The sequence below is a fragment of the Scyliorhinus torazame genome, chromosome 22 (assembly GCF_047496885.1).
Source record: "Scyliorhinus torazame isolate Kashiwa2021f chromosome 22, sScyTor2.1, whole genome shotgun sequence".
Lineage (NCBI taxonomy): Eukaryota > Metazoa > Chordata > Chondrichthyes > Carcharhiniformes > Scyliorhinidae > Scyliorhinus > Scyliorhinus torazame.
In genome coordinates this window covers 98,436,286-98,458,283 of record NC_092728.1, presented here as the reverse complement: position 1 = coordinate 98,458,283, position 21,998 = coordinate 98,436,286, and the positions used below count along the sequence as shown (strand labels likewise).

At 49.6% G+C, this 21,998-nt stretch overlaps 1 protein-coding gene across 1 annotated transcript in view; it reads left to right on the top strand.

The window, feature by feature from the left end:
- Positions 1-13,664: 13,664 nt before the first annotated feature.
- Positions 13,665-21,998, top strand: part of urm1 (ubiquitin related modifier 1) — a 124,138-nt gene continuing 115,804 nt past the window's right edge. The window contains exons 1-2 of the mRNA XM_072488703.1: positions 13,665-13,725; positions 17,677-17,747. Coding sequence (XP_072344804.1) covers positions 13,691-13,725; positions 17,677-17,747 — 106 coding nt within the window. The 5' untranslated portion in view covers positions 13,665-13,690. The remainder of the gene's footprint in view (positions 13,726-17,676; positions 17,748-21,998) is intronic.

Genomic DNA, 21,998 nt, shown 5'->3' with positions numbered 1-21,998 from the left:
TATTGCAGAAAATACGGAGGCTGGGGATTGAGGGTGATTTAGAGATGTGGATCAGAAATTGGCTAGCTGAAAGAAGACAGAGGGTGGTGGTTGATGGGAAATGTTCAGAATGGAGTTCAGTCACAAGTGGAGTACCACAAGGATCTGTTCTGGGGCCGTTGCTGTTTGTCATTTTTATCAATGACCTAGAGGAAGGCGCAGAAGGGTGGGTGAGTAAATTTGCAGACGATACTAAAGTCGGTGGTGTTGTCGATAGAGTGGAAGTATGTAGCAGGTTACAGAGGGATATAGATAAGCTGCAGAGCTGGGCTGAGAGGTGGCAAATGGAGTTTAATGTAGAGAAGTGTGAGGTGATTCACTTTGGAAGGAATAACAGGAATGCGGAATATTTGGCTAATGGTAAAGTTCTTGAAAGTGTGGATGAGCAGAGGGATCTAGGTGTCCATGTACATAGATCCCTGAAAGTTGCCACCCAGGTTGATAGGGTTGTGAAGAAGGCCTATGGAGTGTTGGCCTTTATTGGTAGAGGGATTGAGTTCCAGAGTCAGGAGGTCATGTTGCAGCTGTACAGAACTCTGGTACGGCCGCATTTGGAGTATTGCGTACAGTTCTGGTCACTGCATTATAGGAAGGACGTGGAGGCTTTGGAGCGGGTGCAGAGGAGATTTACCAGGATGTTGCCTGGTATGGAGGGAAAATCTTATGAGGAAAGGCTGATGGACTTGAGGTTGTTTTCGTTGGAGAGAAGAAGGTTAAGAGGAGACTTAATAGAGGCATACAAAATGATCAGGGGGTTGGATAGGGTGGACAGTGAGAGCCTTCTCCCGCGGATGGAAAGGGCTGGCACGAGGGGACATAGCTTTAAATTGAGGGGTAATAGATATAGGACAGAGGTCAGAGGTAGGTTCTTTACGCAAAGAGTAGTGAGGCCGTGGAATGCCCTACCTGCTACAGTAGTGAACTCGCCAACATTGAGGGCATTTAACAGTTTATTGGATAAACATATGGATGATAATGGCATAGTGTAGGTTAGATGGCTTTTGTTTCGGTGTAACATCGTGGGCCGAAGGGCCTGTACTGCGCTGTATTGTTCTATGTTCTATGTTCTATTACTATTATAAAAGGAAGGTACATTCATAACACAGCCAAACAGGTTGATTATCAATTTGCAAATGGTTTCAACACACACCAATGGTAGGTGGTTAAGAGCGGGAGTATTGCTGGTCAGCCATGTGATGGAAAGGACAGTGGAGCCTCTACCTTCACTGTCCATAGCTGCAGACTGCAGGTAATAAATGCATGCTGCCCCAACAGTGGGCTGTAACACACCATCACAGTTCCACTGGCGTTAACCGTCCTCCAGCTTTTCATACAAGGATCTAATTCATGTCAGCCTATCAAGCTGTGGGTGACACGATAGCCTTGCGTGATCCTGGTGACATCAAACATTGACAGATCCACATCGCCATTCGAGTCACAACAGCACATGAAGCCGTTTGCCTTGAATCCAAGCCAGCTCTCTGTACAGTAAACCAATTAATCCCATTCTCCCGCATTCCTCAAGTGCCCATCCAATTTGCTTTTGAAGTCATTAATTGTCTTCGCTTCCACCACCCTTATTGACAACTAAACTCATCAGATGATGGAATCTTGGCTTGTTTTAACCCCATTCGCATTGAGTCAAATGTAGAGTCTATGACCTTAGCCAAGTTTTGACCAGGGATATATGGATGGAAATAGGCTATTTAGACCTTCAAACTTGTTCTGCCAGTCAAGTGGAAAATGGCTCATCTGTATCTTAACCCCTCCGTGACCCTTCACAAACTTGACTAAAATCTATCAGTCGCAGTTTTGAGATGTTCATTTGACCCCAGTAATGAAAATGAAAATAAACTGATGGTCAAGATTTCACATTATAAGACCTTTAATGCAACAAAAAAAAATAGAACAAACAGTAATCAACAGGCCACTGATACGCCAACTAAAGAAAAGGGTCAATTTTGCATTAACTAGCACAGTTGCGAAACCCTTTTACTCAATCTGCTTTTGGCAGATGTGTAGCATTAAACAAACCATCTAAAGTCACTCCCAGCTCTCCATCAGGGGGTCACTACTCCCCACCAAGCCAAGTTCAAGCTTCCAGTGTCCTTCAACAATCTACCTACCCCATTTGAGTTTTCTGGATCTGATTGTCACTATAAGGCACGCATTGATGACCCCCCCCCCCCCCCCGCCCCCTCCCCCATTGCGAAACATTCAAGAATCCTGTCTGTTCTATTTGCTTTTTTAAAGAACAGAAACCAAACACTTAAAAGCATCCTCGTTGATTTTTAACAGTTTTCCCTTTTACTTCCTCCCACAATAGCAGTCTTTCTCCCCCCCACCCCTCCCCCCATTCAGCAGTAGCTCTTTCTTCTGTCCGTCCCTGTGAAAGGTGTTGAAGCAGCCACTAACCAGTTCCTATTGGAGCCTTTCTTCCCATGGGCGTTCCTTCTAACTGAGGTGTTTATCAGGAATTCAATCAGAAAACCATGGGCGGATTCTCCGTAGCCTGACGCCAATATCGGGAACGACGATCGGGCGGAGAATGGCTCCTGTCGCCGGAATCGAGGCAGGCGCCGGTTTGATGCTGGGTCGTGATGCTCCGCCCCCTCCAACTTGGCGTCATTGGGACGCATGCCACGCGCAGTGGCAACCCCGTTGGTGTGTGCTTAGCTGGCCCACCCACAATACTCTGCCTCCGATGGGACGAATTCCCGACAGCGCGGGCCATGCGTGGCCCCAGCGGTCGGGAGCTTGGCGTGTCGGCTGCGGGGAGAGAGACAAGTCGTATGGACAGTGTCCAATGCCGTCACACTAGGCCGAGATCCATGCCAATGGCGGGGGGGCTTCCGCCAGGGCTTGGGGGGGGGGAAGAAAGAGTGGTGGGTGTGTCCAGACGGTGGGCTGTGGGTCGGGTGGGTGGGTATGCGGTCCAGCACGGCTGGCACCACCTTTTCCAGCACGACCAGTGTGTGTTGGCGATGTAGGTGTATCTGCGGCTGCAGCTTGTCAACCCTGCGCATGTGCAGCATGGGACCTGGCGATTCTCCAAGCGTTTTCCGCGTGTTCCGTGGGTGTTTCACGAGGCGCCAGTGCTAGTCCCTCACCAGTACCAGAATCGGTAAGGGTTTTGTGCCAATCTTCCCATCATGCAACACCATGGATCCTCCGTTGACGTAAAAAATTAGCCTCAGGAACGCAGAATCCAGACCCATCTGCTTTACTTTAGAGTGAATCCCTCCCTAACAGAACTGTGGGCCAACGTACACCACATGGACTGCAGTGGATCAAGAAGGGGGCGCACCGCCACCTTCTCAAGGGCAATTAGGGATGGGCAATAAATGCTGGCCTGGCCGCATCCCAAGAATGAACATTTAAAAAATGTTCAAGAAAAATTTCACCCGGTCATCATCTTGAAAAGTTCAACATTCATGACACTCTTCATCTACCCGATCAAAGTGAATCCTTAGACATGTCAATTTATTCATTCCTCGATCAACACAGGGGACTGTTCAACCAGCTTCGAACACATCTTTAACCTCTTTGGCTTTGACATGCTTGGATTATGGTAGAATGATGGGATGTAGATTAATTGGTCCTTAATCTAGGATGAAGGTTCGGCACAACATCATGGGCCGAAGGGCTGTATTTTCTATGTTCTATGTTCTATGTTCTGGCCCCTTCCTGGTTTGGGACTCAGTTCCGATGTGAGCCACACAGCTGCCAGGTGCTCAGTTTAGCTGAGGTGCCAGTCAATGCTCCCTCTATTTTGTCTCTGCTGTCTGCAGCCTCTTTGCCACATGGCACAAGATATGTAAGACAGTGGCACAGCCGTTCATGTGTGCGTGTTGAAGGGAACATTGGTTGCATGGCTCCTGTTTATTGCACTGCAGCTTAATGGGAACATTGGCACAGTATACGTGTGCTACAGCAGACCCCAGTGGCTGAGTGTTTGGGTTGCTGAGGTAGGAAACGGAGGAAGACAGGCCTGAGTGTTCCAGCTTTGGTTGGCGTTCTGATTCTCCGTTCCCAGCACCAGCCATTTTTCTTGAGGGGGGGGGGGGGCACCAATTAACCTCCTTAAGAAGTCTGTCAGGGGCAGCTAAAGGTATCCAATGTGACGGGGAGCCATTTGACTCCTTGGAGGCATGCACTTAGCTCCAGACCAGGAGGCCAGTGCTACAGGCTGGCCCTCTGCTTTGCCTGCTTTGGATTGCAGACAAAAGCCACTCTACACAGGAATTGCATTTCCATCCCGCCAACACATTCTGGCTGCTTCCTCTTTCATTTCCATTTTAAAATGGTTGATGAGAAGGCACGTTCGTGTTGAAGTACCCTCTCAGTTACTTAACCTTCACTGCAGCCATCCACGCTCCTTAAGCTGGAAGGTCTCTGATCGGCCTATCTGCCACCTTTAATTGGACCGAGAACCTCCCACTCTCTCTCTCTCTCTTTGTCAATTAAGGGGGCATCCGAGTAAAGTGAAGTACAGTGGCTGCTTCCTCCCCTGCGACCCGGCCCTGGGGTGGTTTCAGGACCTGCAAACGGTCCCGACTCCTTTTCCTGCCCCAAACTGAAAATTAAGGGGATTTCGGTGGCGGCTATGAAGGAGTAAGTCACATATTTGGTGGCTCCCGCTCGGGTCGGACTTTTGGACCTTTTCCCCCGATTTTCTACCGGACTTGAATTGTAAAACTGATGACAGAGGCAATTGTGTACTGAACTCCCACATCGGTGCATGGAGAGAAGGACTAGATTTGCTCATCAAGGCAGAAACAGAAAGACAGAGAAGGCTTGGGCTGAAGCTGCAGCAGGAGACAGCATGGCGGAGGACCGGACCTCTGGTCTGTCTACCCAGCGGTCAACGGAGCAGCTGATGCAAGTGATTCAGGAAGGCTTTGCTAAGCAAAAATGGACTGCTTGGACCCGATAAAAGAGTCAATTGAGCGGCTGGAGCTTAAATTGGACGGCCAAGATCGGGAGATCCAGAAGGTAGAGAAGGTGCTGGCTGAGCAGGAGAAACATCAAACTGCGGTGGAGTTGGAGGTGGGGATGCTGAGAGACCAGAAGAAGAAGCTCCTGGAGAAATTGGAGGTCCTTGAGAATAGATCCCGCCAGCAGAACTTGAGAATCGTTGGGCTTCCGGAGGGGTCCGAAGGAGTGGACGCTGGGGCATACATAGCGGGCATGTTTGAGAAGCTGCTGGGGGAGGGGACATTCCCCCGATCCTTGGAGGTGGACAGGGCTCACAGAGCGCTCATGAGGAAGCCGTGAATGGGAGACCCCCCAAGGGCAATGGTGGTGACATTCCACAGGTACTTGGATAAGGATCGCATTCTACAGAGGGCCAAGCAGACACGGAGCTGTAAGTGGGACAACAATATCCCGCGGGTCTACCAAGACCTGAGTGTGGAGGTGACCAGGAGAAGAGGAGGCTTCAACCAGATTAGGTCGATCCTTTTTAAGAAAAAGGTGAAGTTCGAACTGTTGTATCCGGCCCGTCTCTGGGTCACGTACGAGGAACAGCACTTTTATTTTGAGTGGCCTGAGGACGCGCTGGATTTCATAAAAAGGAAAGGACTGGTGGTGGACTGAGAACTTTTGAACTTTGCTGCAACGTTTATGGTTTTTTTTTCTTTTTTTTTCTGCTCTTTAAAAAAGGTTTATCGTTTTTTGTTTTGTGGAAGCTGTTTGTAATGCCTTCTGTATTGATTTGGGACCAGTGGCAGAGCTGAGTGAGTTAAGGTTTTCATTTGCACTGTTGGGGGATGGAGGTGTGCTTGTTTAGATTTTGGTGTTTTCCTGTCGGGCAATTGTGTGGGGATTGTTTGATGTTGGAGTATGTTTGTATGAGCGGGGGGGAGGGAACAATAGGTGGAAGACTATCCGGTGCCAGGGATGGGGGCCACCAAACTAGCTAGGCGTGCTAGCTCACTGAAGCGCAGTGGGGTGTGTGCATATGTTCGGTTTATTAGAGGGATTGGGTTACAGAGTGTTGTTACTGGGGGGGGGGGGGGGGGGGGAGGGGGGGAAAATGTTCTGCTGACGAGGGAGAGACTTGGGCTAAGGGACAGAGAGGAGGTTGGGGGCGGAGGCTGCCTGGGGCCGGGCCGGTGGAGGCACAGAGCATGGGCTGGAGGGGGGCCCAAAAAAGGGGATAGCTGATCGGCGAAGGGGGAGGGGGGAAATGAGCCCCCCAACTAGGCTGATCACCTGGAATGTTCGAGGGTTAAATGGGCCGGTCAAGAGGGCATCTGTGTTCGCGCATCTTAGGGGACTGAAGCCGTGGTAATGTTGTAGGAGTTGTGGTAATGTTGCAGGAGATGCACCTTAGAGTAACTGACCAGATTAGATTGAGGAAAGGCTGGGTCAGTCAGGTCTTTCACTCAGGGCTAGACTCAAAGACTAGAGGGGTCGCATTCCTGATCAATAAGCAGGTGGTGTTTGAGGCGGGTAGAATAGTCTTGAATGTGGGAGGTCGGTACATTATGGTCAGTGGGAAACTGGAGGGGGTGCAGGTGATATTAGTAAATGTGTAAGCGCCAAATTGGGACGATGTGGGGTTTATAAAGAGGATGCTGGGGAAGATAGCGGACCTGGACTCGCACAGGTTGGTCATGGGAGCGGACTTCAACACAGTTATGGACCCTGGCTTCGACCGGTCAAGCTCGAAAATGGGCAGGGTGCCAGCAATGGCAAGGGAGCTAAAAGGGTTCATGGAGCAGATTTTGGGGGGGGGGGGTGGATCCATGGAGATTTGGGCAGCCGAGGGTGAAGGAGTTCTCCGTCTCCTCACACATGCATAAAGTGTACTCCCGGATTGATTTCTTTATTTTGAGCAGGGCCTTACTGGCAGGGGGTACACGGAGTACTCGGCGATCACAATCTCAGACCATGCTCCACACTGGGTTGACCTGCAGGTTAGTAAAGACAGTAACCAGCGCCCGCACTGGAGGTTCGATGTGGCTGACGAAGGGGTGTGCGAGCGGCTGAGGAAATGTATTCAGAACTATCTGCAGGTCAACGACACGGGGGAAATTTCAGCAGCGGTGGTCTGGGAAGCACTGAAGGCGGTGGTCAGAGGGGAGCTGATCTCGATACGGGCCCATAGAGAGAAGGTGGACAGGGCAGAGACGGACCGACTGGTAAAGGAGATACTACAGATTGATAGGAGGTATTCGGAAATCCCAGAGGCAGGGCTTTTAAGGGAATGGCGGAGGCTACAGGCGGAGTTCGGCTTGTTAACCACAGGGAGGGCGGTGGAGCAGCTGAGAAAGGCGAGGAGGGCGATCTATGAGTCTGGAGAAAAGGTCAGCAGAATGCTTGCACAGCAGCTTAGAAAGAGGAAAGCAGCCAGGAAGATAGGGAAAGTAAATGACGGAGATGGGAGATTCAGCAGGGGTGAATAAGGCGTTTAGGGATTTCTGCAGTAGGCTGTATAGGTCGGAACACCCTACAGGGCTGATGGGGAAGAGGCACTTTTTGAGGGGGGCTGAATTTCCCAAAGGTGGACGGGGAGCTGGTAGAAGGGCTGGGGGCCCCGATCGGATTGGAAGAGATAGTGGAGGGTCTGAAGGCCTTGCAGTCGGGTAAAGCCCTGGGGCCGGAGGGGTACCCAGTGGAGTTTTGTAAAATGTTCTCTGAGCTATTGGGGCCGGTGTTGATGAGGATGTTCAATGAGGCAAGGGAAAGAGGGATGCTGCCCCCGGCGATGTCACAGGCCACAATTTTGCTGATTCTGAAGTGGGACAAGAACCCAGAGCTGTGTGGGTCTTACAGGCCGATATCCCTGTTGAATGCGGACACCAAACTGTTGGCCAAATTTTATCCTCCAGGATTGAGGATTGTGTTCCGGACGTTACTGGGGAGGACCAGACGGGGTTTGTTAAGGGTAGGCAGTTGGTGGCCAATGTAAGAAGGTTGTTAAAAGTGATCATGATGTCCCCGGAAGGTAGGGAGGTGGAAGTAGTGATTGCAATGGATGCAGAAAGGGCTTTTGATCAGATAGAATGGGATTATCTGTGGGAGGTACTGGGACAGTTCGGATTTGGCGGGGCTTTATTGACTGGGTCAGGTTGCTGTATCAGGCTCCCATGGCAAGTGCATGGATGAATAGGACAACATCGGACTATTTTAGACTGCACCGGGGGACGAGACAGGGATGCCCCTTCTCCCCACTGTTGTTCGCGCTAACTATAGAGCCGCTAGCAATTGCTCTGAGAGCCTCAAGGGGCTGGAGGGGGCTGGGCCGAGGGGGATGAGCACAGAGTCTCGCTCTATGCAGATGACCTGCTTCTGTATGTATCGGATCCAATAGAGGGGTGGAAGAAATCATGAGGATTCTAGGGGAATTTGGCCGGTTTTCGGGGTATAAGCTAAATATGGGGAAAAGTGAGATGTTTGTGATCCAGGCGAGGGGACAGGAGAGGCGATTGGGGGATCTGCCGTTTAGATTAGTAAGGAGAAGCTTTAGGTACCTAGGCATTCAAGTGGTGCGGGAATGGGACCGGCTGCATAAATTAAATCTGGCCCGGCCAGTAGACCAAATGAAGGATGATTTTCGGACGTGGGACGCGCTTCCGTTGTCACTGGATGGGAGGGTGCAGACGGTGAAGATTACGGTCCTCCCGAGATTCCTGTTCGTGTTTCAGTGTCTCCCCATCTTTATTCCACGGTCCTTTTTTAAACGGGTCAACAAATTGATCACTGGCTTTGTTTGAGCGAGCAAGACCCCGCGAGTAAGGAAGGTAATGCTTGAGCGGAGTCGGGGAGAGGGCGGGCTGGCGCTGCAAAATTTTAGTAACTATTACTGGGCGTTGAATATAGCCATGATCAGGAAGTGGGTGGTGGGGGAAGGGTCAGCATGGGAATGTATGGAGGCAGCTTCCTGCAAGGGCACCAGTCTGGGGGCGTTGGTAACTGCACCTCTGCCGTTCCCACCGGCACGGTACTCTACCAGCCCCGTGGTGGTGGTGGCCCTGAGAGTCTGGGGCAATGGAGGAGACATGTGGGAGCAGAGGGAGCATCGGACTGGTCCCCAATCTGTAATAATCACCGGTTTGCCCCGGGAAGTATGGATGGGGGGTTCCGCATATGGCGGGGAGCAGGGATTGAGAGGATGGGGGATATGTTTATAGAGGGGAGCTTTCTGAGTATGAGGGCGCTGGAGGAGAAGTTTGGGTTGGCGAGGGGAAACAAATTCAGGTATCTGCAGGTGCGGGACTTCCTACGTAAACAGGTGTCAACCTTCCCGCTGCTACCGCTAAGGGGGATTCAGGACAGGGTAGTTTCCAGAGGGTGGGTAGGAGAAGGGAGCATTTCTGACATTTACAAGGAACTTATGGGGTCAGAGGAGACGCAGACTGAGGAGCTGAAGCGCAAGTGGGAGGAGGAGCTGGGAGGAAAGATAGAGGATGGTCTATGGGCGGACGCGTTGAGTAGAGTCAACGCGTCCGCAACATGTGCCTGGCTCAGCCTGATACAATTCAAGGTCGTTCACTGGGCTCACATGACAGTGGCCAGGATGAGCAGATTCTTTGGGGTGGAAGACAGGTGTGTAAAATGTGTGGGAGGACCAGCGAATCATGTCCAGATGTTCTGGGCATGTCCGAAGCTTAGGAGATTTTGGCAGGGGTTTGCAGATGTCATGTCCATGGTGTTAAAAACAAGGGTGGCACTGAGTCCAGAGGTGGCAATTTTTAGGGTGTCGGACGACTCGGGAATCCAGGAGGAGAAAGAGGCAGACGTTCTGGCCTTTGCTTCCCTGGTAGCCCGGAGACGGATACTATTAACTTGGAGGGACTCAAAGCCCCCGAAGTTGGAGACCTGGCTATCGGACATGGCTAGCTATCTCTCTTTGGAGAAAATCAAGTTCGCCTTGAGAGGGTCACTGTTAGGGTTCACCCGGAGGTGGCAACCGTTTGTCGACTTCTTCGTGGAAAATTAATCGCCAGCAGAAGGCGGGGGTGGGGTGGGGGGTTAGTTTAGCTTAAAGTTGGGGGTTAATAAAGGTGGGACCTGTAAGGTGGGAGATGGCTTTTGCACTATGTTTACAGTTTCATGTACAATGTTTATTTTGTTGTTGTTATAATACCAAAAATACCTCAATAAAATGTTTGTTAAAAAAAAGAAGTGAAAATTAAGCCCTGAGTGTGGGAAAACCAGGCCGGGGCTCCTGCTCCTGACAGTGATTAAGTGGCCTAAGTGCTGGACAAAATGTGTGTCTGGACTCCCACACTCTACCTTATGGGAAGCTCGGATCATCCAAAACTCTTGTGCCTGTGTTCTAAACCACACAAAACGCTGCGCTTGCTGACTTACAATGGCTCCCAGACTGGAAATGCCTCAATTTTAAGATTCTCATCTGTCTTTTCAAATCGCTCCATTGCCTCACAACCCCCCTCCCCCCGCCCCACCTGAGATCTCTGCATTCATCTAATTCTGTTTTCCTGAATATCCCTGATTTTAATGGCTGCACCATTGGTGGCCAGGCCTTCAGTTGTCAGTGCCCCAAGTCCTGGAATTCACCCCCCACCCAAACCTCACAATCTCACTACCTTTCTTTCTTCTTTTAAGACACTCTTTCATAACTACAAGATATAAGAGATCTGAAGCGCAGGTCCACAGATCTTTGAAAGTGGCAACACAAGTGGACAAGGTAGTCAAGAAAGCACACGGAATGCTTGCCTTCATTGGACGGGGCATCGAGTATAAAACCTGGCAAGTCATGCTACAGTTGTATAGAACCTTGGTATGGCCGCACTTGAAATGTTGCGCACAATTCAGGTCACCGCACTACCAGAAGGATGTGAAGGCTTTGGATAAGGTGCAGAGGAGGTTTACCAGGATGTTGCCTGGTCTGGAGGGTGTTAGCTATGTGGAGAGGCTGAATAGACTCGGGTTGTTTTCATTCGAAAGACGGAGGTTGTGGGGTGACCTGATAGAGGCCTACAAGGTTATGAGGGTCATAGATAGAGTGGATGGGCAGGCACTCTTTCCCAGGGTGAAGGGGTCAGTCAGCAGGGGGCATAGGTTTAATGTCCATGAGGCAAAGTTTAGAGGAGATGTGTGAGGCAGGGTTTTTACGCAGAGGGTGGTGAGTGCCTGGAACGTGTTGCCTGGGGAGGTTGTGAAAGCACATACATTAACGGTGTTCAAAAGGCATCTTGACAAATATATGGATAGGATGGGCAGAGAGGGATACGGCGCAAGGAAGTGCTGAGGCTTTTGGCCAATGTTGATATCATGACCGGTACAGGCTTGGAGGGCCGAAGGGTCTGTTCCTGTGCTGTATTGTTCTTTGTACATCCTTTATCTGAGTGTTTGGAATACTTTACTTTACTCTCTTCTGCCAAGTCTAAATCTAGTCATAAAGTACTTAATTTGTTCGGCTCCTTGGATTTCTGTGAGAATTCAAATTGACACTTTGATAGGTCAGAAGAAAACCAATAAAAGGACAGTCAGTGCACCACAACAACCCGATATGGACCAATAGGGAGAAGTAGCCATTAGGACTGGCTTCACTGTCCCTATGCAAAGGAACTGAAAATCTGTGATGGTTTCCACCTGCTACAGAGGTCGAGGACTGGACCAAGTTCAATGATGAAGAGCACTCCCACCCTTTCGAACAGGATGAACATTCTGCTGACCCTTACGTGTCTGGCCTCATTTAGGTGAGGAGTCGTATTCCACCATGTGCTAGAGCATCAAGGACAGGAATTGCACCAAGTTTCCTGTCTGGTCACCTTTTTGCTTGCTTGTCATTGATGGAATGACATGTTGGATTCCTTCATGAAAAGCATGTGAACGATTAATGTTCTTGAGAATGTTCTTTTGGGGGAGATGATGTAGTGGTCTTCTTGGGCAGTCCCTCAGAGTCATGGATAACTTGTTTCCACTCCAGGGAGGTGGGTCCTGTGGTGGTTGAATAGTCCAATCCTGAATCGCAGACTCTGCCACAGGTTTGGCAGGTGGTGTTTAATGAGTTGAGTGGGACGCTCTGGAATCTGCGCTCCCCTTCCGCTGTTTACACTTGGCCTCCATGTGCACCACCCTACGACACTCGAGGTGATTGGCACTTTCCCGGATGCTTTTTCTTCAGTTTGTGCGTTCTAAGGCAAGCCATTCCCACATGTCGATGGGGATGTTACATTAATTTAGGGAGGCTTTCAGAGTGTCCTTGTAGTGTTTCCTCTGCCCACCTAGTGATCGCTTGCCATTGTGGAGCTCAAAGTAGAGCACTGGTTTCGGGAATCTTGTGTCGGGCATGTGGCAATGTGGCCCACCCACCGCAGCTGGTCAAGCATGACCAGTGCTTCGATACTGGGGATATTGGCCTGGGAGAGGTCGCTCACGTCGGTGCACCTATCCTGCCAGTGGATTTGCAGGATTTTGCATAGGCAACAGTGGTGATATCTCCTCAGGGATTTGAGGTGCCTGCTGTACATGTTTCTAATGCACACAGGAGGGCGGGGACCATGGCTGTTCTGTGGACCATGAGTTTGGTGCCAGATGTAATGTCTTGTTCTTTGAATACCCTGTTCCTCAGGCTGCACTGGCTCATTGGCGTCGGTGCTGGATTTCATCATCGATATCTGCTAGTGCTGAGAGGAGAATCCTGAGGTATGGAAAATGATCCACATTGTCCGGGGCTCACCGTGGATCTTGATGATCCGGGGGGGGGGGGGTAGCTTTGTCTGGCAGGAACGGGCTGGTAGAGAATCTTTGTTTTTCCGAGGCCCATTCTCTCATATGCCTTCGTTAATGTTCAACCTCTGACGCCTCCAGGCCAGAACCAAGACCGCCTCAACTTCTGTCATTGAGCTGCAGTGTGCAGACGACACCATGTGTGCGTACAGTCAAGAGGCTGATTTACAAACCATAGCAGATGCATTCACCGAGGCACATGAGAGAATGGGCCTCAGACTAACATGTAGTGGTAATGCCAACTGGGCTAGTAACCCAGAGACCAGGGCTCATGTCCTGGGGACACAGATTCAAATCCCACTAGCTCGTCCCAGTAATGGCGACCATGAAACTATCAGCGATTGTTGCAAAAACTCATCTGGTTGATCCTTTTGGGAAGGAAATCTTCCTTCCTTACCTGGTGTGGCCTATATGTGACTCCAGAACCACAGCAGTGTTGACTCTTAACTGTCCTCTGCAATGGTCATGTGAGCCACTTAGTTCAAGAGGAACTAGGGATGGGACACAAATGCTGGCCTCGTCAGAGATGCCCATATCCCAATAAACAAAGAAAAAAAAATCCCCCAAAGATTGAATAAAAATGCCCAGAGATTTAATACCACCGTCTGCACGGTGAAGAATGTTATTCATAAATTATTAATCATAATTTTTGCATCCGGTGATGACAATCCAAGTTTAGAATCTAACTTATTTCCAAAACTTAAACCTCTGCATTTTCATAACAGAGCCTCAAGTGTTTTCGTGCAACAGCCCAAAGGCGAAATACGAAACAAAATTTGGCATGTTTCAGGACTACGGGTTGTTAATTTGTTGACTGCATGGCCATGAAGCAGGCTCCAGGCCCCAGGCTCCAGATCCCTGATAGATTTCTATTCAAAGATTGCCTCAAGGAACCACCGCTTCCGGGTTGCAGCGCAACTGTTTCCGGGTTCAGCAGAGCAACATGGCGGCGCCCATCGGTCTCCGCCTGGAGTTTAGGTTCGTACTTTTCACATCGCCCCCCCCCCCCCCCCCCGGGGGGGCTTGCGGGAATCGCTCGGTCTGCCCCGGCGGCGGAGGGTTAAAGTGCGGACACAGCCCCGGCCGCTTCACTGGAATTTTAAACCGCCCTCTGCAAACAGGCGGAGCGTCAAAGCGCGAACTCTTCCCCCCCCCCCCCCGGGACTCTCAGTCTGCCCCCCCCCCCCCACACACACACACACACACTCGGTAAACCCCCCTACACCACACACACTCTGTAACCCCCCCCCTCCCACACACACACTCTGTAAACCCCCCACTCTATAAGCCCCACACACTCTGTTATCCCCCCCCCCCACCACTCTGTCATCCCCCCAACTCTGTCAACAGCCCCCCCCCCCCACTCTGTCACCCCCCACTCTGTCATCCCCCCCACTCTGTAACCCCCTACACACTCGGACCTCCCCCCCCCCCCCCACTCTCATCCCTCTCACTCTGTCATACCCCCCCCACCACCACCACTCTGTCACCCCCCCAACTCTGTTATCCCCCCAACTCCGTCAACAGCCCCCCCCCACTCTCACCCCCCCCCCACTCTCACCCCCCCCCCCCCACTCGGACATTCCCCCCCCACTCGGACATTCCCCCCCCCCCACTCGGACATTCCCCCCCCCACTCGGACATCCCCCCCCCCCCCCCACTCGGACATTCCCCCCCCCCCCCCCCACTCGGACATTCCCCCCCCCCCCCACTCGGACATTCCCCCCCCCCCACTCAGACATTCCCGCCCCACTCGGACATCCCCCCCCCCACTCGGACATCCCCCCCCCACCCGGACATCCCCCCCCACTCGGACATCCCCCCCACACGGACATCTCCCCCCCACTCGGACCTCTCCCCACTCTGTCATCCCCCCACTCTGTAACCCCCCCCACTCTGTCATTCCCCCCCCCACTCTGTCATCCCCCCCCCATACTGACACCTTCCCCACTCTGTCATCTCCCCCCCCCCCCACTCTGTCATCACCCCCCCCCCAACTCTGTCATCTCTCCCCCCCCCCCCCCCCCCCCCCCTCCCCACACACACACATCGCAGGCCCCAATGTGCCCATAATCTCTTCCTGGCTCAGTCTCCTGAGGCTCCTGTGAAAACTTCCTGGATGTTTTTGTTGTGCCAAAGGCCACATGTAGTTGAATTATCGATGTTGGGGTTGGCGAGGGATAAACGTACCTTCAGTACGACGTTGCAGAAGGTAAAGACTGGGAGGAGGGGCAGAATTCTCCCGAATTGGTGGGGAAGGCGGAAATGAAGCATCGGCACCAGAACTGCTTCGTCTGCCGTATCGTTCGTGACGTGAGGGGAAAGAAGCCGCAGGGGTGGGTCCCACGTTGGTGGGGCTGGACTCTGGTTCAGCCTTCCCTTTTTTTTGAAGACCGGAGGTGCCATCTTTAAAGGCCACCCCCAGTGCACAAAAGTTCACTTGGATCCCCCCATGCAACCATCCCTCCCTGGAGCACTGCCCAAGTAGTGTGAGGGTGGTACCTGGCTGGTACTCAGGCATCGCCCTAGTTCCCCCTTGAGCAATGCACTCACCTGAGCGCCTCTACTTGCCAGGTGCACGCCTTGGGAGACTAGCTGGGGTTTCACGTTGATCTGCCCTCACACTAACGTGAATGGACTTTCTTATGGCCGGGCTTGGTGTACAGGCCTGATAATATGCTAATGTATGGAAATTATATTCCCGATGTTCACCGCATTATGTCAATGGCGAGGGAAAGGAACGATCGTGTCACACTTACACGCTGGTGTGTAACGCAATTTGGGCATTTTATGAGACTTTCCACTTCCGTTGACGCACCCGCCCAATGAAAACTGGAGCAAGAAAATCACGACCAAGGTTCCCGATCACTCCATTTCAGTGTCCGCCCATGCCACTGAGCCACATCGTCTGAGCCCAGCACTTCCTACACTCATTCACAAGACTGCCGTTATTTTCTTGTTTTTTTCCTCTTGAAGATGGTGATTTATAGGAATGGTTTTCTGAATGGTGGGCAGGCCTCCAGGATAGTGTCCATTTGTCACTCTTCCCAAATAGCCAATAGCCAGAGTGCTGCCAATCACTCTAACAATGAGATGCAGAGCTGAGTCTGAACCTATGTCTGCTCAGATTTCAGCATGGTTTCTAATGGAATTGATTGGGATTTCTGATTGCCTTCCAATAGTATGGCGATTGCAACTGTTTTCCCGACTGAACTACTTTAAGGATACTGAGCATAATTAAATTTTGCCTGCATCGATATATTGGTGACATCAGCAATGTTGTTGTTTGAGTATACAGTGAAGCAGCGATTGGCACCAATGGCAATTTGGGAAGAGTCCATTCAGTTGGTTATATAGCTCGAGGGGTTAAATAGGCTTTTCCAGTTATTGGTGCCCTGCTGTTGGTGCTGGTATGAAAACAGGCAACAGTGTGGCATTGCTGAGGCTATGGTTAAAGTGTGTGGTTAGTTTAGAATGGAGGGAGTATGACACTTTATTGAACGCATCCTCTTCCTGATTTGGGACTGTTTGACTCTGGGTGAAGATGAGTTGAAAGCTGCTCTGTTCCCCAGTACCAATAACACATCATCTTCAGAAACACTGAAGCAATCCATGCCCATACAACATTCAGGCTTGGGCTGATAAGTGGTAAGTAAGTTAAATTGGCACAAACACGAGTACCAGGTAACGACCGTCTCAAACAAGAGAGAGAATCTAACCATCTCCCCTTGACATTCAGTGGCTTTACCATTGCTGAATCAACATCCTGCGGAAGTTACCGTTGATCAGGAACTCAACTGGACGATATAAATACTGGGTGGCCACAAGAGCCGGTGCAGACTCGATGGGCCGAATGGCCTCCTTCTGCACTGTAAATTCTATGATAAGAGCAGGTCAGAGGATTGGACCTGCAGAGATTAACTCATCAACTGACCCCCCAAACCTGTCCACTATCCACAAGGCACAAGTCAGGAGTGTGATGGAATACTCTCCGCTTGCCTGGATGAGTGTAGCTCCAACAACACTCAAGAAGTGCGACACAGTCCAAGGCAAAGCAGACCGCTTGATTGATATCACCGGAAATATTCAATCCCTCCACCACCTTCGCACAGTGGCAGCCGTGTGTGCTATCTACTAAACACACTGCAGGATCTCACCAAGGCTCCTTCAACATCACCTTCCAAACCCCTGACCTCTACCACCTAGAAGGACAACAGCATCAAATACTTGGAACAACACCAATTGAAAATTCCCCTCCTAGCCACGCACCATCCGGATGTGGACCGACATTGCTGTTCCTTCACCGTTGTTGGGTCAAAACCTTAGAACTCCCTGACAATCTCTAGAATCATAGAATCTCCACCTTCCTAACAGCACTGTGGGAGTAACTACATGGACTGCAGCGGTTCCAGGTGGAGGCTGAACAGCATGGCCTCAGGGAAATTAGCAATCGGCAATAGAAATGCTGGCCGAGTTGGAGGTGCCCACATCCCGTGAAAGAATAATTAAAAACAAGGTGGGCGGCACGGTAGCACAGTGGATAGCACTGTTGCTTCACAGCTCCAGGGTCCCAGGTTCGATTCCCGGCTTGGGTCACTGTCTGTGCGGAGTCTGCACGTTCTCACCGTGTCTGCGTGGGTTTCCTTCGGGTGCTCCGGTTTCCTCCCACAGTCCAAAGATGTGCAGGTTAGGTGGATTGGCCATGCTAAATTGCCCTTAGTGTCCAAAAATGTTAGATAGGGTTATGGGGATGGGGTGGAGGTGTGGGCTTAAGTCGGGTGCTCTTTCGAAGGGCCAACGCAGACTCGATGGACCAAATGGCCTCCTTCTGCACTGTAAATTCTATGATATGGACATAACTGCTCTTTTCATTCACTTTGTGAAGAGTTAAATAATTCAACTTTATTCTCTGCAATTAATCCATTATAGAGGTGGCGCTGAGCTGCTCTTCAATGGGGTGAAGGATCAAAACGTCACATTACCTGACCAGCCTACGCCATGTGAGTATTGGACTTCTTTGGAGTTCACTGCTGGTTGTTGAAAATAATTAAAATTGCGACACCTAAACTGACAGCTCGTAGCAAAGCAGAGGAATGGAACTCTGCACCTGTTGTACACCTGGCGGGGAGAAAGAGAGGGCTGTTGGGGACAAGACGTAAGAAAATGAGGTGCTGGTCTATAGATTCTTCCCCACACTTGTGATAACTGAACCACTGTGATTAGACACTTCCTACCACTGCTCCCCCCCCCTTCCTGCTGTTGTGTGATCCCCTTCCAGAGGTTTAAAATCCAGGGGAAAAAACTCTGAAAAATTCCCCTCGGACATTTTGAACCAGTCCAAGCAATCAGTTGGACAAAGTGTTTTTATTTTATCTGTTAATTGACTTTTCTTTCACCTGATGCGATATCTGTCTCGGTCAACAACAGTGGTTAGCACGGCTGCCTCACAGCGCCAGGGACCAGTGTTCGATTCTGACCTCGGGTGACTGTGTGGAGTTTGCACTTTCTCCCCATGTCTGCGTGGGTTTCTTCCGGGTGCTCCGGTTTCCTCCCACAGTCCAAAGATGAAATGAAATGAAAATGAAAATCACTTATTGTCACAAGTAGGCTTCAAATGAAGTTACTGTGAAAAGCCCCTAGTCGCCACATTTCGGCACCTGTTCGGGGAGGCTGGTACAGGACTTGAACCGTGCTGCTGGCCTGCCTTGGTCTGCTTTAAAAGCCAGCGATTTAGCCCAGTGTGCTAACCCAGCCCCTGATCAGATGTGCAGGTTAGGTGGATTGTGGCTAAATCGCCTCTTGGTGTGCAATGGGTATTGGGCCTAGGTAGGCTGCTCTTTCGGGGGGGGCAGAGCAGACATGAAGGGGCCGAATGCCTCCTTCTGCACTGTATGGAATTCTAAGAACTCGTCCAACTCCCTTTTGAAGATGTACTGTAAAGAGCTGGCTCACTCCCACACTGACCTTCAAATTGTTTCGGAGCCTCACTGCTTCAGGGAAACGAGCAATTGTCTAACATCCAGCCTATTTGTATTTCTGTGTACAATAGTTTAAAACACATGCTCCCTTATATGGGCCACTGCTGTACAGTGACTGAAAAAGGCACGTTTTTTTTATTGCAAGATTCTCACTGAGCTTTGGATTGTATTTTCCTGACTGCATCCATCTTTCTATAAATAAAACAAGAACCACGGATCTGGAATGCAATGTGTTGCGGCCCTGCTTAAATGAATATCTTTATGAGAATAATTGGGTCCAATAAACGCAAGCCATTTGCTCTGTCCTACTGACATTTGGCTGCTTGACTACTATTGTAATTAGCTTATCGGCACTTTAAGATCCCTGGCAGTTTCTGTAATTCATCACTCACTTGTTGCTCTGTGTTTTGACTGGTGAAGCCATAGGGGACAGTGAAGTTATACAAGAATTGCCGTGTTAGCATTTAACTAAGCAAGCCAGGATCAGTGATAAGTTATCAGATCTGGAAGTAGTGTGCTTGAAACTAATTTCTTTGGATGCCCTGTCTCTTGGTGGCACGCTAGCACAGTGGTTAGCACTGTTGCTTCACAGCGCCAGGGTCCCAGGTTCGATTCCCGGCCTGGGTCACTGTCTGTGCGGAGTCTGCACGTTCTCCCCGTGTCTGTGTGGGTTTCCTCCGGGTGCTCCGGTTTCCTCCCACAAGTCCCGAAAGACATACTTGTTAGTTGAATTGGACATTCTGAATTCTCCCTCTGTATACCCGAACAGGCGCTGGAGTGTGGTGACTAGGGATCGCCACAGTAACTTCATTGCAGTGTTAATGTAAGCCTACTTGTGACAATAAAAAGATTATTATTATCCAATGTTTCTTAAACTAAGCCTTACAAAAGAAAAATATTCACTCCAACTATTTACAGTACAGTGAACAACCATTGTGTGAGTCTCAGTTAGGCCATTATGAGTTCAGTTAGTTCCTAAAATAAACTCTTTGATTTATGAAAGCACATAGGAAAATATGTACGAACGTACAAACATGAATTAGGAGCATGAGTAGGCCATTCGGCCCCTTGAACGTGTACCATGATTTTGATAACAACATTGTTGATTTGACTGTGCCATCAATTGTACACCCCTGTCTGCCCGTTACACAACTTGACTTCCTTGTCAATTAAGACTTTATCTAACACGACCTTAAATAATATTCAATGCACCTCCTGCTTCTACTGTCTGGGGAAGAGAGTTCCACAAACTAACAACCCTTGAGAGAGAGAATTTCTTCTCATCTCTATCTTAACATAAGAACATAAGAACTAGGAGCAGGAGTAGGCCATCTGGCCCCTCGAGCCTGCTCCGCCATTCAATGAGATCATGGCTGATCTTTTGTGGACTCAGCTCCACTTTTCGGCCCGAACACCATAACCCTTAATCCCTTTATTCTTCAAAAAACTGTCCTATCTTTATCTTAAAAACATTTCATGAAGGAGCCTCTACTGCTTCACTGGGCAAGTAATTCCATAGATTCACAACCCTTTGGGTGAAGAAGTTCCTCCTAAACTCAGTCCTAAATCTACTTCCCCTTATTTTGAGGCTATGCCTCCTAGTTTTGCTTTCACCCGCCAGTGGAAACAACCTGCCCGCATCTATCCTATCTATTCCCTTCATAATTTTATATGTTTCTATAAGATCCCCCCTCATCCTTCTAAATTCCAACGAGTACAGTCCCAGTCTACTCAACCTCTCCTCGTAATCCAACCCCTTCGGCTCTGGGATTAACCTAGTGAATCTCCTCTGCACACCCTCCAGTGCCAATACGTCCTTTCTCAAGTAAGGAGACCAAAACTGAACATAATACTCCAGGTGTGGCCTCACTAACACCTTATATAATTGCAGCATAACCTCCCTAGTCTTAAATTCCATCCCTCTAACAATGAAGGACAAAATTCTATTCGCCTTCTGAATCACCTGTTGCATCTGTAAACCAACTTTTTGCGACTCATGCACTAGCACACCCAGGTCTCTCTGCACAGCAGCATGTTTTAATATTTTATCATTTAAATAATAATCCCTTTTGCTGTTATTCCTACCAAAATGGATAACCTCACATTTGTCAACATTGTATTCCATCTGTCAGACCCTAGCCCATTCACTTAGCCTATCCAAATCCCTCTGCAGACTTCCAGTATTCTCTGCACTTTTTGCTTTACCACTCATCTTAGTGTCGACTGCAAACTTGGACACATTGCCAACTCCAAATCATCTATGTAAATTGTGAACAATTGTGGGCCCAACATTGATCCCTGAGGGACACCACTACTGATTGCCAACCAGAGAAACACCCATTAATCCCCACTCTTTGCTTTCTATTAATTAACCAATCCTCTATCCATGCTACTACTTTACCCTTAATGCCATGCATCTTTATCTTATGCAGCAACCTTTTGTGTGGCACCTTGTCAAAGGCTTTCCGAAATCCAGATATACCACATCGGCTCCCCGTTATCTACCGCACTGGTAATGTCCTCAAAAAATTCCACTAAATTAGTTAGGCACGACCTGCCCTTTATGAACCCATGCTGCGTCTGCCCAATGGGACAATTTCCATCCAGATGCCTCGCTATTTCTTCCTTGATGATAGATTCCAGCATCTTCCCTACTAACCGAAGTTAAGCTCACTGGCCTATAATTACCCCCTTTCTGCCTATCTCCTTTTGAAACAGTGGTGTCACGTTTGCTAATTTCCAATCCGCCGGGACCACCCCAGAGTCTAGTGAATGTTGGTAAATTATCACTAGTGCATTTGCAATTTCCCTAGCCATCTCTTTTAGCAGTCTGGGATGCATTCCATCAGGGCCAGGAGACTTGTCTACCTTTAGCCCCATTAGCTTGCCCATCACAACCTCCTTAGTGATAACAATCCTCTCAAGGTTCTCACCTGTCATAGCCTCATTTCTATCAGTCACTGGCATGTAATTTGTGTCTTCCACTGTGAAGACCGACCCAAAAAACCTGTTCAGTTCCTCAGCCATTTCCTCATCTCCCATTATTAAATCTCCCTTCTCATCCTCTGAAGGACCAATATTTACCTTAGCCACTCTTTTTTGTTTTACATATTTGTAGAAACTTTTACTATCTGTTTTTATATTCTGAGCCAGTTTACTCTCATAATCTATCTTACTCTTCTTTATAGCTTTTTTAGTAGCTTTCTGTTGCCCCCTAAGGATTTCCCAGTCCTCTAGTCTCCCACTAATCTTTGCCACTTTGTATGCTTTTTC